The sequence below is a fragment of the Phytophthora cinnamomi genome, assembly GCF_018691715.1.
Source record: "Phytophthora cinnamomi strain GKB4 chromosome Unknown Contig4, whole genome shotgun sequence".
NCBI classification, from domain to species: Eukaryota; Oomycota; class Peronosporomycetes; order Peronosporales; family Peronosporaceae; genus Phytophthora; species Phytophthora cinnamomi.
Window position 1 is genome coordinate 1,677,387 of NW_027150937.1, and position 15,776 is coordinate 1,693,162.

At 55.1% G+C, this 15,776-nt stretch overlaps 9 protein-coding genes across 9 annotated transcripts; 4 read left to right on the forward strand and 5 right to left on the reverse strand.

Annotated features, from left to right (window-relative positions):
- Positions 1-1,507: 1,507 nt before the first annotated feature.
- On the reverse strand, positions 1,508-2,458 carry IUM83_05516 (NADH dehydrogenase; the record flags this gene model as incomplete). The annotated part of the gene is made up of 4 exons (XM_067929658.1): positions 1,508-1,785; positions 1,856-1,931; positions 2,004-2,086; positions 2,152-2,458. 4 exons carry the CDS (start codon positions 2,456-2,458, stop codon positions 1,508-1,510), a joined length of 744 nt encoding a protein of 247 aa, XP_067799558.1.
- Positions 2,459-2,837: 379 nt separating this feature from the next.
- Positions 2,838-3,981, reverse strand: IUM83_05517 (NADH dehydrogenase; the record flags this gene model as incomplete). The annotated part of the gene is made up of 2 exons (XM_067929659.1): positions 2,838-3,742; positions 3,852-3,981. 2 exons carry the CDS (start codon positions 3,979-3,981, stop codon positions 2,838-2,840), a joined length of 1,035 nt encoding a protein of 344 aa, XP_067799695.1.
- Positions 3,982-4,295: 314 nt separating this feature from the next.
- On the forward strand, positions 4,296-5,880 carry IUM83_05518 (uncharacterized protein; the record flags this gene model as incomplete). The annotated part of the gene is made up of 3 exons (XM_067929660.1): positions 4,296-4,591; positions 4,674-4,748; positions 4,836-5,880. The coding sequence occupies 3 exons, from the start codon at positions 4,296-4,298 to the stop codon at positions 5,878-5,880; spliced, it is 1,416 nt and encodes a 471-aa protein (XP_067799694.1).
- An 89-nt stretch (positions 5,881-5,969) lies between these two features.
- Positions 5,970-6,862, reverse strand: IUM83_05519 (RxLR-like protein; the record flags this gene model as incomplete). The annotated part of the gene is made up of 2 exons (XM_067929661.1): positions 5,970-6,665; positions 6,749-6,862. 2 exons carry the CDS (start codon positions 6,860-6,862, stop codon positions 5,970-5,972), a joined length of 810 nt encoding a protein of 269 aa, XP_067799693.1.
- Positions 6,863-7,280: 418 nt separating this feature from the next.
- IUM83_05520 (DnaJ Heat shock protein) lies at positions 7,281-8,535 on the forward strand (the record flags this gene model as incomplete). Its single annotated transcript, XM_067929662.1, has 4 exons — positions 7,281-7,360; positions 7,453-7,580; positions 7,682-8,196; positions 8,272-8,535. 4 exons carry the CDS (start codon positions 7,281-7,283, stop codon positions 8,533-8,535), a joined length of 987 nt encoding a protein of 328 aa, XP_067799548.1.
- Positions 8,536-8,657: 122 nt separating this feature from the next.
- IUM83_05521 (Mevalonate kinase) lies at positions 8,658-9,966 on the reverse strand (the record flags this gene model as incomplete). The annotated part of the gene is made up of 3 exons (XM_067929663.1): positions 8,658-9,390; positions 9,466-9,755; positions 9,835-9,966. The coding sequence occupies 3 exons, from the start codon at positions 9,964-9,966 to the stop codon at positions 8,658-8,660; spliced, it is 1,155 nt and encodes a 384-aa protein (XP_067799549.1).
- Positions 9,967-10,007: 41 nt separating this feature from the next.
- IUM83_05522 (Zinc finger, BED-type predicted) lies at positions 10,008-11,017 on the forward strand (the record flags this gene model as incomplete). The annotated part of the gene is made up of 2 exons (XM_067929664.1): positions 10,008-10,163; positions 10,232-11,017. 2 exons carry the CDS (start codon positions 10,008-10,010, stop codon positions 11,015-11,017), a joined length of 942 nt encoding a protein of 313 aa, XP_067799546.1.
- Positions 11,018-13,240: 2,223 nt separating this feature from the next.
- IUM83_05523 (Choline dehydrogenase) lies at positions 13,241-14,026 on the reverse strand (the record flags this gene model as incomplete). The annotated part of the gene is made up of 4 exons (XM_067929665.1): positions 13,241-13,370; positions 13,438-13,500; positions 13,573-13,755; positions 13,833-14,026. 4 exons carry the CDS (start codon positions 14,024-14,026, stop codon positions 13,241-13,243), a joined length of 570 nt encoding a protein of 189 aa, XP_067799547.1.
- An 802-nt stretch (positions 14,027-14,828) lies between these two features.
- Positions 14,829-15,529, forward strand: IUM83_05524 (uncharacterized protein; the record flags this gene model as incomplete). Its single annotated transcript, XM_067929666.1, has 4 exons — positions 14,829-14,897; positions 14,971-15,036; positions 15,101-15,217; positions 15,299-15,529. 4 exons carry the CDS (start codon positions 14,829-14,831, stop codon positions 15,527-15,529), a joined length of 483 nt encoding a protein of 160 aa, XP_067799544.1.
- Positions 15,530-15,776: the final 247 nt, after the last annotated feature.

Consider the following 15,776-nt stretch of genomic DNA (forward strand, 5'->3'; position numbering starts at 1 on the left):
TGCGTTCGATCGTCTCAGCGCGGCGGCATTGGTTTCTTGCGCGACATTCGACGTCTAAACGTGGCAATCACGCGCGCTCGGTTCTGCCTCTACGTGGTAGGCAACGTGAATACGTTAGTGCGCGACCAAACTTGGGCTGCCCTCGTTAAGAGCGCTCGCGATCGAAAGCTGATTATTCGCACACGTGGAGAGGCATTTCCTGCAGTCGCTAAACGGATTGAGAGTGAAAAATACCGCGAACTAGCTGAACACTATAAGGCAATGCACGAAAAAGCGGCTTTGAAGTCTACCTCGTCCGCCAAGCCGGAAAAGACTACCACGAATAAACCTGCTAAGGTTGACAGCCCAGACCCGAAGTCTGTGGAACAAATGGGTTACGCAAAGAGTGATGCAAGCGAGAAGAGTGGCAATGGGGCACATAGTATACCCCAGGGTGAGACCCTCAAAGCAAGCGATCAACAACTTCCTGATAATAAGGACTCCGTCAAAGCAGAGCCTCAGCCGGAAACTACACTTGAAACTCTCCAAGCAGAAAAGCAGTCCAAAAGGCCAGCAGAGGGGACTTCAGAAGACATGTCAAGACTGAAGAAACCCCGTCTATCAGTGAAAACTTCACCTTGTGCAGCCGACTTGCACGGTCAATATGAGATCCGAAGCTTTCGAGACCAACGTAATTCATCGAGGTCAATCACAACACCGTCGCCCTCTGGAGCAGACTTGCGAGGTAAATACGAGATCCGAAGTTTTCAAGACCGTAGCAGCTCATCCAGGACTGATGATAGGCAGCGTGATGACTATCGTTCTCGCGATCATTCGCGCGAGAAATCGTCAGGTCATCGTAGGAGCGAAGATACAAGATCAAGTTCTTCAAGTAGGGAAGTCCGGCGTGACGAACCTAGCAGATCTCACGACTACAGAGGTTTAGCTGATAGAGACCGGAGTGATCGAAGAAGAAGTGACGCATATCGACAGGATGCTCGTCGACACCGCGACGATGATCGGCGAGACCGTGACAGTCGAAATCGATACGAGCGTGCGGAACCTAGACGATCTCCGTCCGCTTCGCTTACCAGCAAGCCGCCACAGTCCATTTCGGAAAAGGAGTTCTGCCAGGCGAATGAGCCACCTCCTCCGTCCAAGGCTGATCGCATGCGTTCAACTACTCCTCGTATGGGAGGAAAGCGGCCTTATTCCGAGTCCAGCAATCCACCGCCTGTACATTCCGACCGCCATCGCAACCGTGATCCTTCATCTTCCCGGTCTGATAATCGCCCTTCGTCAGGCAGAGGTAGCTACCGCACTGTCACGAACGAAAGCAGCACTGCCAGACCTCGCGGCAGCAGTTCGACAACCCCGCGGAGCGCTAATGTACTGGGCAATATCCTAGGAAGCGCCTCAAAACTGGCGAGCGCGACCTCGCGGGTGAATGACAAGTCCAACCCACGGACCTCCGAGTTCTCGTAGACCTACTAAGCCCGCATCAATACATTATCACGTGTGTTATGCCTTAGAGGACCAGACGCAATAAGGCAGCGCCCACAGCCATAATGGTACCGGCGAAACCCACGGCGTACTGCAGCATACGCTTCTCTACCTTCTCCATTGACAGCCGCAGCTCGTTCAAAGTCTCATCCTCCGCTTGCTTCTGCAGCAAGAATTTCTTCTCGAGCTCTGCGATCTCCATGCGGATCTTGTCGAAGTCGATCTTCTCCAGCATGCGAATATCCTGCTTGAGCGTGTTGAAGTCGCGTTCCAGCAGCTCTCTCGAGTGACGCTGCGCAATGTCTACAAAATGCAGCGCACTGGTAAATACACGGGGAACTGGAATACCGAGCCCAATCATGCACCAACTCACCGAACTTGAGAGTTGAATTGAAGACTCGCTCGGACAGCTCAGCCTTGAGCTCCACATGCTCGGACTTCGTAGCCAGCTACAAGCAATAAAATCTCAATTAGACTGCTACCGCCAGCAGCAAACCTACGTACGACCCCCAGTGACTTACGATGCGTGACTGGGCTTCCAATGAGTCGGCCATAGCGTCCTTCATCACTTGCAGAATGGCCTCCGACTGATCCACCGTGAAGCCTGCAAACCAAAGCATCAGCACCCAACCGGAATCAAGTTCGGCAGCGTGTAAAGCTGGTTTGCACCTCTCTCCTGCAGGCTCGTCACCACATTGTGCGTGTCGAAGTGCAGTGGCACGTCGCTGCTGGAAGTGGAGAAGCAGCGGTGGCTGGTGGCGACTTGCGGCGTGACAACTTGAAGCGCCGAGCGCAAGATCGGCGGATCGTGGTTCAGTAACTTGCTGCGTGCGCGGAGCGAGGAAGACGTGGCGCCACACGTTGCATACGACTGCTGCGTCTGCGTCACACTACCGAGAGCCTGGCAGTGTGGTGCAAGCAGTGTGAGCGCCCGCGCACGCGGCGCAGCGGCAGCGATTCCGGGACGGGCGAGCATATTGCGTTCTGTCTGGTGGGCTGAGTCCTAATTGGCGTTTAACGGAGCTATTGCGCAAACGCGGTGGAGACCACAAGAATGATTGCATTGCTGGTCCTCGCGGACGTTGAAGCTGGGTGTTTTCCTGGTTATGAGGACACAGCAACATGGTGACAGCTCGAGCGGATAGTAGTCTTTCATTTTTGTCATTGATTGTCTGTTCACTCATAAGGTATTGTCGGTCCCCTGGCCAAGCGGAGCCGCTGCGTCGGCTGCGCAGGTGGAAGTCGCGCCAGCCGCCGCCAGCAGCTCAAGCTGTAGGCTTGGCGTTCCCTCGCGTCTTGCCCGAGCTGGAACGACCAGCCTACTCAGCCCCAGCCCGCCGCGCCGCCGAAATGGCTTAATGGTATCCAGACACCTCCTGGAAGTGGCCGCCGGGGTTGAACTTGAGCAGGAAGTTGGGCGCCTCCTTCTCCAGCTTGGTCGGCTCCACGTCCAGCTCCCGGAGGCCGGGCAGGTCCGACGTCTTGACCTCGTTCAGGCTGAGACGCGTGGCCCAGTCGCGCGTGAACTTGGGGTCCGGGAACTGCTCGCAGAAGTAGCCGATGGCCTGGGCCACGGGCAGCGGCAGGTTAACCAGGCTCGGGTTGCGCTTGATGATGTCGAACACGTAGTCGGCCAGCTCCTTGTACGTGAACTCCTCGTCGCCGACGAGCTCGAAGGTCTTGCCCTGGATGGTGGGGTCCTGGGTGATGTGGTAGATAGCCTTGGCCACGTCGTTCACGAACACGGGCTGGATCACGGCGTCGCCGTTGTTCACGACGGGCACGCCGCCGTAGTTGAGGCGGTTGCCGATCCAGACCAGCAGCCGGTCCTCGGGGCCGAACATGTTGGACGGGCGCACGATGTTGGCCTCCGGGAAGGCCTTGCGGACGGCGACCTCGCCACGGAACTTGGAGGCAGCCCACTCGGACGGCGAGTTGGGCTGGGCCAGCAGCGACGACACGTGCACCATGCGGGGCACGCCGGCCTCCTTGGCCACCTCCGCGATGGTGCGGGCCACGTCCACGTGCACGTCGTCGTACGAGTAGTTGATCCACCACGGCAGGATGTGCTTGGTCTGGTAGTGCTTGCCGATGAGGTTCACGACGATGTCCGCGCCCTCGACGGCCTCGAAGATGGAGTCGCGGTCGCGCGGGTGGAAGGGGTGCTGCGCCACGTTGCCCAGGTCGGCCGACACACGCAGGTGCGACACCTCGCTCTCATCGCCGCGGTACGGCAGCACGTACGCGTTTCCGTTGGTGCCTTGGGATGCAGCAGCGTGGAGATAAGTGGGGAATTAATTAATGATAAATACTAGAGCGGCGGCTGGACCGCCGGGACGGGATGAGGACATGCAGATGCAGACACGCACCCAGATGCGCGCACACGTAGCGGCCCAGGAAGCCCGTGGACCCGAAGACCGCGGCCGTGATGCCGTTGCCGTTCACGCGCCCCACGGGGTGGCGCAGCGCCGCCTTGGCCACAGGAGAGAGCGCCGACATGTTGACTCCGCAGGACTCTTTATCACGCTCAAAGGGCCGGCCCCTCGGCCCCACAATTCTGCGGCTGCGAAGGAGCGACCTTCGGGCGACATTGCGGGCTCAGACCTGCTAAAATTAAGTATCCCACACCAATACATCTCAGCACCTTTTCTTAGCGCGCGCGTGACGCCATCATAATCCAGCAGCTCAGACTCGACCAGGTCAGGCGGTGCGGCGTCTCTCACTCCCCCTTCGGGCCTTCTCACGCGCTGGCGAGACAGAGGACGAGCCCCCAAGGCTGCAGCAGTTGCCAGAGTCTTTAGACGGCCGACAGGATGAAGCTCGTGGGCAAGAAGGAGCAGGCCTACGCGTCGCTGGACATGGAGTCGCCGCACGTGTCGCCCATGCGGCGCAGCAACTCCAACCTGGCCAACGTGCAGCTGTCCCCCTCGGCATCGTCCACCATCTCCATCAGCTCGGAGCGCAGCGGCACCTTCGGCGGTCAGGGCCGACACGGTGACGACAGCGTTCGGCCCTTCTACAATAGCGTGGCCAACGACATCTTGGCGGCGCTCGACGGACCGGTGCGGCAGCTTGCGTTCGAGACAAAAGGCGCGTTGCTGGCGACTGGGTACGTGGGCTAGTGTTGAGACCGTCGCGTGATTCGATTGCTTTGCTCTAATTTATTTGCCTTGCTTAATTAATTGCTGCAGCCTGGCAGCTGCCTGCTACTTGCTGGCTTGGTTCCAGGCCGTGCTGATTCCATTCTTCCTGGCGATTTTCCTCATGTAAGTGCAGCGGTTGAGCTACATATTATTGTTTGCTGGAAATGATCGCACATGTATTGACCGGACGTTGTTGTTTTATCTCTGCAGGTACCTCGTGGACCCCTTGGTCGAGGTGATCGACGTGTCACCCAAGTATTTCCTTTGCGTTTGCACTTCCCATGGGCGTCATGCTCGCCGGAAGTCGCGTGGTTGCTCACGTGCATTCGCGTCGCTCGTTGCTGTCAGCTTGGTGTGCGTTTTTTTCGGACTGCTTGGCTACATCACAGTGCTTTCGGTTCATGCGCTGGACGCCGGCGCTTACCAGACTGGATACAACCACCTTGTTGCGGGCGTGGAGCACTTGCTCGAACAGATAGGACTGCCTGTGAACATTACGACGACGCTGCACGACAACGTTGATAAACTTGCGCGCATAGTGGTTACGGAGACGATGGACTTGCTGTCCGTCATGTTCGTGACGCTGATTTACCTAACGTATTTCCTGTGCACACGCACCCGTGCAAGTGACGCTGGTGGCGTTTGGTCCAAGATCGACCACGATATTCAGCGCTTCGTGACCCTAAAGTGCTTCCTTTCGCTGTTCGTGGCACTATTGGTTACGATCGTGTACGTCTCGCTGAACGTGGGGTTGGCCATCGTGTGGGGCATGCTGACGTTCATTTTGAACTGGATCCCCAACGTCGGAGCCATGATTGCCTCTGTTGCGCCTATTTGCATCATCGCTATCACGCCTTCCGACCTGATGAACCCAATGGAAAAATTCTTGGCGGTAGTTCTTCCAATGTGCTTTCACATGTTCGTGGGCAACTTTGTGGAGCCAAAGGTATTCGGCCGCAAGCTCGAGATCGATCCAGTGATCGTGATTTTATCACTTTCGGCGTGGGGGCTATTATGGGGCGTTGTGGGGATGATGTTGTCTGTTCCACTTACTGCCGCAGCCAAAATTATGCTGAGCCACCTCAAGCTCTGGCCCGAGTTCGTGGCTCTGGTGGAAGGAACGTACTTCACACGGTTTGGCAACAAGGCCCCCGGTTATAAGAAGGAGGAGGACGACAAAGCGGATTTTGAAACAATGGAAGTGCGGACCGAGAGTGAGAAGGATCGCGCTAATGGTGGCCACATGCGGGCATAATGATCAGGTAGATTTACTTTTCTATTATCTCGTTTTTACCTTGGTTGGGCTGTGTATATGGTACAGCCAAAATATGCTAAGCGCTAGAACTAGTACCAACGTCGGCGCTGGTCGCGTGGACGTAGAGGGTCGCGCAGACACTTACACCTGGAAGCCGCCTCCTCTTCGCCATACTCCTCTCTGCAGAGCTGTTCATCAACAATCTCGACGGGGTAATTCTCGTAGTTGGGTGGCTTTGCTCCCCTGTTGTCGTTGAGAAACATAAGCACGCCATCACACGTGTGCCTTGAAGCGTTGCATGGCACGTCGTTGAAGCCTGGTGGTGTGCCCGCCTCGCCGCAAGCTGAGTCCGAGCAGTACCATGACGACGTCGAGTTGTCTTGACAAATGTATTGTTGGTCTTGGCAGCCAGTCCATACTTTGTGCGGAACTATGGGCGAGTTGGGCGAGCAGATCGTTTGTCGGTCGTCAGGTAGCAGTAAACCACAGTCCGAGAAGAGCTTCGGCGCCATGTTCATCGCGACGCTAGCGCAGATCTTCACCGTATTGGTGCTGGCATTGAAGAAGTGCGTGTCCAGGGGCGCTGTAAAGTGCGTCGGTTCCTCTGGATCGCACGAGTAACAGAATGCAAAGGACAGGTAGCGCTTGGCCACATTCTGGAACTTATCGCATGCCGGGCCGGCTTCAATCAGCGCCAGGAACTTGCCGTTGATGTCCGCGTCATGTGCCGGGAGGCAGCAGCTCGTGGGGTTGTACCAGTTGCAGAATACGAGGGGCTGGGCGTTCTGTTCACCAACGGCATCAAAGCACAGCATTGCCGTTAGACACCAACGAGACCGGGAAAATCAACCTCACCAGATCCACTTGCCTTCTTCGGCGGGTCCTGCAGACACTCGCACGCGCCATCCTGCGCAGACGCGGCTACCACCAGCAGAGCCGTGCACAGACCCAGCAGGGCAGCGACGACCTGCACCCCGCACATTTCCCAGAGGACCACAGTGGTCACCACTCGGCCATTTTTGCCGTCCGCACGGAAGGCACCGACGGTTGCAAACCGCCGCCAGCGTCACGGCCGTTCAAATTGAATTTGCCGCCACTTGCCAATCCCATGTCACCACCAATAGACGTGCAGGTCGTGCACATCATGGAGTTCCTGTTGATGACCATGAGTAATGCCAAGACATGTACTGTGCCCCGTGATCAGCACTTCCCTTGCCAGTGTTCACTTTGGGCCGAAAGTATCCCACAGAAAAATCATGTCCATTTTCCACCAATCGCGAGGCGACGCCCTCTTCCGACCAGAGTCGGTGACTCCACCCACTCACCCACATCTCATCCGTCTCCAGACGGCACACGCCACGCACGCACGCCTCGCCTCGCGTCCGCTCCTCCCCGCCGCCATGAGCAACCTCGCCTCCGACGACTACTACGAGAACCTGGGCGTGGCGCGCACCGCCACGGCGCAGGAGATCAAGACGGCGTACGTGCAGCAGCAGCAGTGAAAGACATAAGACGCTACGTGACGGAGAAACTGACGCTTTGTTCTCTGTGTGTTTGTTATCAACTGCACAGCTACCGTAAGCTGGCCATCAAGTACCACCCGGACAAGAACCTGGGGGACAAGCTCACGGCCGAGGCCAACTTCAAGATCGTGGGCGAGGCCTACAACGTGCTCTCGAACGACGACACGCGCAAGATCTGTACGTCCGCCCCCGCGCCGCCGACTCTCTGCCGATGCACAGGATGTGGCGTAGGTTGCTCACTGCGTTCGTTGCTTGCGTGTTGGTGCCACTCGATGCAGATGACATCTACGGCAAGGAAGGACTGGAGGACGGCGCGCAGCCCATGACCAAGGAACGCGCCATGGAAATCTTCGAGGAGTTTTTCCGCTTCGGCGAGGCGATGGACCCGGACGCCCCCGACCGCTCCAAGGGCCTCAAGCGCGCTGCGGGCGGCGCCGTGTACGCGCCTGCCAAGGGCCTTCTCTACGGTGGCAAGTCCATCGTGGGCGGGGTGATCATGGGATCTGCCGCGATCGTGGCCGGAACTGGCGCTATGGTTGTCAACTTGGCCTCGGGCATTAAAGAGATGGGCGAGGCTGGCGTCAATGCCGCCCGCAAGCGCAAGGACAGCAAGCAGTCCAGCGACAGCGAAACGGAAGTTCCTGTTGCGACGGCGGTGGACGGACCGGGACCTGCTGAGACTGGAGCGGAGAGCGGGAAGACGGCCATCGAAGTCGCTAACCAGAAGCCCACACCTACCTTCATGGGAGGGCTAAAGAAGGCGACCATTGGCGCTGTCGCGGCTCCTGTTGCAGTACGTTTGTCGATGTTATCTACGTTTGGTCTGATGGGGATCCGTGTTTATCGACCAATTTGTGATGCTTTGCAGGCAATTGTGACGGGCGGAGGTGTGTTGCTGGCGAGTGGAGTTGCAGCTGGCGGCTACGTGGTCGGAGGCTTTGCTGGTGCTGCGACGAACGTGGCAAGTGGCGTTCGTGAAGTGAAGGCAGCGAACAAGATGGAGAAGAAGCGTCGCGCTTCCAGCGCTGCCTCCTCAACTTCCACGAAGAGCTCGCCGGCTTCGGCTGAGCGCTCAGTAAAGACCGTTCCGGTACCAGATGCAGTCCCAGCACCAGCAGCTCAGACGGCGTAGAGGACAAATGACACGCGCGACTCAGCCGTTGTGTGTAGTTAGAGACATAATTCATTGTAAATCCCGTTCTAGTTACTTCAAGGTTCGTTTCTCGTGCGAACGCACGTCAAAACTTTATTTGACTAGGCCCGGATCAAGCCCGGACCTCCGATTGAACTGGCGAAGCACTCAAACCCCTTGCGTTCTAGCTGCATGATCAGCTTCGCTAGATCTTCGTTGCTGAGACTGCGCGGCAACAGTGAAATGGTGCAACCGCCACCACCTGCACCAGTCAGCTTTGTAGCTCCGTTAAATTGCTTGCAAATACGCGCCACCTCGTCAATTTGCGTATGGCCCACGCCCAAGCCATTTAAAATCTGCTGGTTATGCTCGATCTCTTGGCCAAGCACCTCCTCAGACAGCACCCTTCGCTCACTGAGTTCGACGAACTTCTCGACAAGCTCCTGAATGATGTCAAATTGCTTCTGCACTTTCTCACGATTTGCTTCGTAGAGCTTTCGAACATTGCCGACCTGCTCTCTTGTAGATCTCGGGACGCCCGTGTTTACCAAGAGAAAGCGGAACTTGTTGAGTTGACACTGAATGCGGCGGAAGGATGGCTCCGGGTGCTTTTGGAAGATCAAGGTACCACCAAAACACGACACAGTGTTATCTGCACCAGAAGGCGAGCCGTGTAGAATAACTTCAGCGCCAAAGGCGTACGAGTTGATGAAGTCCAGCTCATGCTTGCTAGGGCTGTCCGACAGTTCCGCAAACGCGCCAGAAAGCGCCACGGACATCGCCGCCGAAGAGCCCAGTCCAGCACCAATAGGCAGGTTGCACGTTGCCACCTCCACATGCAGTCCCCCCTTGGTCCTGTGCACATTGTAAAAAAAAGTTTCAAATTAGACATCGGCATGCATATCCACAGTTTCCGACAGCCGGACCTACCCGCTGAGGTATCCAGACGAACGGAGCAACGCGCAGCACAAGAACAGTGGCGCACGCATGGCCTTGGCGTCCTCAGGTGTCTCGCCGTCCAGCACCTGCTCGATGCGCGTCATCACCTCTTGCGCCGGGGTTGGCACGTAGTGGACTTCATCCTCGAGCCCTTCAACCACTTTCTGCAGCTCGGAGGTCGCGTACGCGCGGTGGAGCGGCTCCTTGTCCCGCGTAGACTTGATGTCTTTGCAGGAAAATTCAATGGTCGGCTGCACGCCTGCAGGAACAGCGATGCGAGTCTGCAAAACCACACAACACAGTCAGCCCATTCCTCTTCAACTACAGCAGCAAAGTGAGCTCGTGGCTCAAGCGACGCACAATCTCCGCCTGGATGCGCAGGTCCGACAGCGCCACCGCCACCACGGGGCAGCCGTAGACCACGGCGTGCTCGCCGAGCAGCAGCAGCTTGCCGGGCGCCGACACGCGCACGACCTCGCGCTCTCCTGCCATGACGATTGGCAACTGGGCCCGTACCTTCGACCGCCAGAACGTTGCAACGCAAGTTCGGCACAGTGTACCAAGTCAAAAAAGTGTGTGCTCCACACCACTGTACCAAAACGGCGGCACGCAGTTTCTCGCCAGTAGTTTTTACGAAGCCGAGCGCTCCGAGAGGCAGTATTTACGCGTCGCCCAAGCGCAGCAAAAAGGTGACGAGCGGCGTTGAAGTGTTGAAGTGACATTCACTCATGGAGATCTGACGCTTGCCTAGCTGTAGACTTGTGGACTGCACTGCGCGTGCATGCCCGGCTCGAGTCGTGCGTGGATGGAGACGGAGGCGAAGGCTGCTGGACAGGCGCCCGTGCTGAGCGTGGAGGACGCCGCGTCAGGCAAAGGCCCCGAGCAGGTGGACGCCGCGGACGTGACCACGGGCGCCGCGCTCTTCGACCTGTCCAGCTACACGGGCGGAGCGCCGCTGATCCCCATGGGAGACGGCGGCGCGGGCGTCGGAGGCCCCTCGACTGGGCCCCCGACGGACGGGATGTTCGACCAGGAGCTCATGGGCAAACACTCGGACGCGGACGAGAAGAAGATGGGCAGGCCCAGCCACCCCGCGTGGCAGTTCTTCGTCCGAGGAGAGAAGCGCAACCGCTTCCACCACAACGCCTACTGCAGATTCTGCACCGAGAACGGGGAGAACCCCGTGGCTGTGCGCGGAGTGTCGGGCAACATGATCCGCCACCTGCAGAAGTGCATTTACTGCCCTTCGGAGGTGGTGACGCAGCTGAAACTGCTGTGCGCGCAGAAGGATGCTGCCAACTTTAACAAGAGACACCAATCGCAGAGCCGCAGCGTCGACATGCTCCTGCAGGAGACCTCGCCTGCTCCAAGGAAAAGGCACGGCCCAGCAGTGAAGACCAAGGGGACGGGTCTGGCTTGCAGCTGCGGAATACTGCTGTGCGTGGAACTGGAACTCTGGTTGCCAAGGCGAATGGTGCACCGGACACGACGGGAGTGGACGATTTCATGCCACTGCCGCTACCTTTGCTATCTTCCGAGATGAGTGGGGACTTGCGACGGGCATGGCGTCACCAAAGCCGGTGAACTATGAAGAAAATGTATCAACTCCAAAGAAACTTAGCGCGCCTGCCAAACCTCGCCTCCGTGATCTCTCCAAGAAACCCACTAAATATCGTGCCCCACTACCTCACCGACCCGATGAGCTTCACATTGCACCTGGTGGAATTCATGCAGACGCTTTGAACAAGCTGGTTGTATCGTCGACAGTATCAGCGGGTCTGCCTTGGGACTGGACGTGGACAGAACAGTCTGCTTCGATGTTTGGTGATCTGCACGCGAAGATTGAGCCCCCGACTGCTGATTTAATCTCCTCACTTGGAATTGCTTCTCACGAAAACAAATTATGAAGATGAAAGATGAGCAAGTTGGAGTTACTTTGGCTGTGAACTGGTGGGTCACCAAGTATCCAAGATCGAGTTTTGTCCTGCTCTCTCTGGTAAATGCTCTTGGCGAGGCGACTACTTGGGACCTCATCGACTTGGGAATTGAGGAAAGCCAACCCGAGCCATTAGCCGAAAAACTCAAGGGCAACTTGACTGGTTTGCGAAGGAAAGGTATCCATGTGATCAACATTGTTGCCGACACAGCTTTCACGTATACTGCGTCTCGGCTAGCCGTAAGTTCGAGCGAATGGACTAGCTTGGCCATCCCAGTGGTGCCGTGCTTTTCACACTTGTTACAAATGCTACTGGGCGTCGTCCTAACGGAGTCCGACAAATCAGTGGATACTATTGGCGAGGTGACCGAGCTAATCCAAATGTTCTCAAATCGCCGCGTACTGAAAGTATTAAGACGAGAATGTGGCGATCCGGAGGCAGTGCTGCATGCACCAACACTGCATAACTGGTATTCCTTCATTGAAGCTGTCGATTCTGTTCGGCAGTATGAGGATATGATCAAGATTATCTCGTCGAAGGTTGTCCAGGCTTCTTCTGACCCCAGAAACAGATCAAGAGCAGGTAATCCACGAAAAGACAGCGCTGGAAATACGGTAGATGAGCTGGCGGAGTGCGGACTTTCGAGTGCTGCAATACGGACAATCCAGGATCCCGAATTTTGGGAAAATGTTGTGGCTTTGAGCGAGCTGATGTCACCACTAAAAGAAACGTACAAGATGATGGTCGGCACCTTCGCTTCATCCTTTTCGTTGTCTGATATTTTCTACCAATTCGGCAGAATGCAACAGCAATATGAGATAATATTGTCTGACTGGGAAGATACTGCCGGAGGTGGGCGATCTGTTGAGCAGGTGCGCTCGTTACTGCAAAAAGTGAACGACATGTGGAAATTGTACGATCAGCCTTTGATGATTCTTGGATATACATTCAACTACAATCTTCAGCACCCACTTTTGGCTCGTCACCAACCATCGCTCCAATGGCTTTCGATCGGAAAGTATGCGAAGCAATACTTTCGTGGTTGGTTTTGCGCTGCATCGTCAACACGGAACCCGTCTCGGCTACTGGCATTGAGTGATGAAGCTGCTGCTCAGTTCATGGAAGATATCTTGACCTTCAAGGAGCGCAAGTACCCATTTGATGCGGAGTCAATGTGTGACTTTGACAACCCCAAATTTTTTTACATGCTCGTGTCTGACTCACATCCGTTGATGCACATGTTCGGGTCTCGGTTATTCAGCTTCGTGACTAGCACGCCTCTTCTAGGTGAGGTTGTTCCTGGAAAGTGTTTCATCCCATCTGCACCTTCAACAACTTGTTCGCAGAATATTTTGTTGCCAATGTTGCGAATGAAGCTATTCGCTCAAACTGCCATGCGCCCGTCAAAAGATTTGCTTGGTTTTGTGCAAAATAACAGGCCGAAGGGTAATATTGCAAATTCGACCAGTGCTGATGCGCAATTGCACACTGAGTCGATGGCAGATGCTGACCCAGCGCTTCTTCAATGCTTTAATTCAACTGGAAGGATTAAAATGGGCGAAAGTGATGATAAACTATTCCCAGCAGAAAGAGTGTGGAGCAAGACACAATGGGTAGTGATGGCTAAAGAGTGGAGAACGCACTGGCAAAAAGAGACTGAAACAAGCAATAAACTACAGACATCAAGGGTTCTGGACGCTTTCACGCCGGATCTGACGCTTGAACAAATCTTTAAAAACAAGTTAGTATCCAGACTCCCTCACGACCGAGAAGATGCTGTTGTGGACGTGTGATGATCTAAAGCCTGGTGTCTGTTGCGATCGTGTGGTTTATTCTCCCTGGTAGAGTTTACGTTGTTGTAAAGGAATGGCCATGAAAAGTTTCTCTAGCGAAGCAGCATCGACATCGCTGTTGCAAAGTCTTTCTAAGCCTGCTGTTTGGCAGGCCAAATCTTCGAATCTGAGAGTAGAATTGTTGTCAAGAACCCGGTATATAAGTGCCGTAACCCAACAGGATGAGCACTTACGATGCGTGAAGCTCATCGATGCGCTTGTCTTTTACCGAAATGTTATCGCGAAATTCGTCGTACCTGGCCAAATAAATAACCGAAGCCGTAAGACACGGCCAATATATCACTCACGGAATACATACTTTAGCGTACCTTTGGTGATTTCGCTCGCTCTTTTTGGTGATGTTGTTCAGCATCGCGACAGCTTGACGCTGTGCAATGTCGAACTGGAAAGAAATTCCATAGTCCGTTGATTCATTTACACCCCCGAAGGCAGAAGTGATGTTTGCTTCGTCGTCTGTGGCTGGTTCACTGTCTCGTGCAGAAGTGTGTGGACTTAATATCATTGCAACACTTCGTGAGTGGATACTGATGGAGCCCGAGAAAACTCAAATTGAAGGTTGAAGGTCTACCTGTTGGAAGAACTGTTGTTGTCATCATTACTCTGAATCGAGTTTTGGCTGGGAATCGCTTTGATACTGCGACGAGAACTCGGCGCTTGTGCTGGAGATGAGGGTCTCGCCGAGCGTGGTAACTCGTTCCTCTTGCAACCGGGAGGCTTCGAGGGCTGCGGTGCTTGAGTTGGCATACCACTGCGCTTTGACATCTTGCGCTCGTCTGAAACTTGGGGTCGCTTGCTGAGCGGTTATCTATCCACCTTCAAGGCCTTGATTGTAAAAATAGCTTCACTGGTTGCCAACTTATGAAGCCTTCTTTTGTTGCGTTGATTTGAAAACCTTGCTTAGGTGGATGCCTTGGACGTAACTCGAATTGATGTCATGAACCAGGGCGTTAAGCCACCAAGAATTTTATTCGTGCGGCCGAAGTCAGCTGGATCTGTTCGCAGTCGCTCACAGATTTCCAGCTCGCTCGCACCGACCTCGTGCCCGACTGAAAGAAAACCTTCAGCGCTGTCGGCACCCCCAACTGCTTTAACTGGAGTTGCCCCATCGCAACCTGTTCGTCCTACAGGAACCTCAGGGAGGCGACCTTCAAGTGCTATCGGATCGAGGCGGTGTTTTACTGCAGCCTCAGCCTCCGCCTGTCCTTTGCCTAGCAGCCACGATGTGGACGGCCCCAGCGTGTGGGGACAGAATGTAGTGGATCCAGAAACCTCGTCGGAGACAGGCAGAGAAAATATCTACCATGTCGTTGTTGCTCGGAAGGATGCAGAAGATGCCGCACAGCAATTGGCACGCCGGATAGCACATTTTCGAGCTCAAGAAGAGCGAGCGCTCCGTGACATGCAAACCATGAGGACTCGTCTGGAAGCGACTCTCACCAAAACCCAGACGCAATCAGATCCTTCGGATATTCTAGAAGCGAACTATCCGCTGAGTCTTCAAGGCCACCACTCAATTACAACCGATCGAAATGCTTATTCAAATGTTGGCATTAAACCGACAAAGATGCCGTCTTCAGAGCGTAAGCACAAATGGAAGGTGCCTCGCAGCCGCGAGCAATTGGAATTTCTCGCAGTAAGACCATCAATTTTCCACTTTACTTAGTAAGAATGCTGTTTGTAATGACGATGTGCTTTGACATTGATAGAAACAGAAGCGCGCGGTCGAAGTGCACCGCATCGAAACGGCTCGTCAGCAGAAAGAGCTGCGCAAGGTTTGTGCTTGATTTTGGGCTCGTAACTTTTTGTAGATAAGTATCATAACTCGTGAAATTTCAGGTGGCGTTGGCTGAACGAAAGGCTAAGGAAGCGGAATTAGAGTACAAGCGCCGATGTCGAAAAGAGCGTATACGAGCTGAAGAGCAGCAGGCTATTGAGCAGCGCCTCGAAAAACAGGTTCGTTTCGAGCCTCAAAATCCAACAATATTGCCACTGGTAGGCTCTCCTAAACAGTATTTTTTTTTTATTTCACCCCAGAGACAACTGCGTGAGGCGACGAGTAGGCAGCAGTCTCATCGGCTCACGGCGGAGAAGCAACGCCAGCACGAAGCATTGAATTTGATCGCGATAATGGAAGAGGAGGAGAGAAACTTGAGGTTGCGGCTAGAAGCGCTTCACTTTCATCGCGAGTATATGAAGCAGGAGCTTTGCAGCGGTTTGCCTGCGTCCGCGCGACGGGGGCTGATTGATGATGATACGATTTCATGAAATTCACGGTGACGCCTTGACGTTCAGAGAGAGGTCTACAAAAGAGCTGTTTGGGCCGCGATTGAACGACTTGCGGGAGTTGGCGGGAGTGCACCACACGGCTCCGTGGGGAAGAAGTATCCAGCATCGATGCCTTGCACGTTCAGCAAAGTAAGGAGGGCGTGATTCGTGACTGTACATGTATACCACGACATGTGACTTGCCTGAGCGGGAGGAATTTGCAGGTCTTGGGTTGTGCCGCCACGGA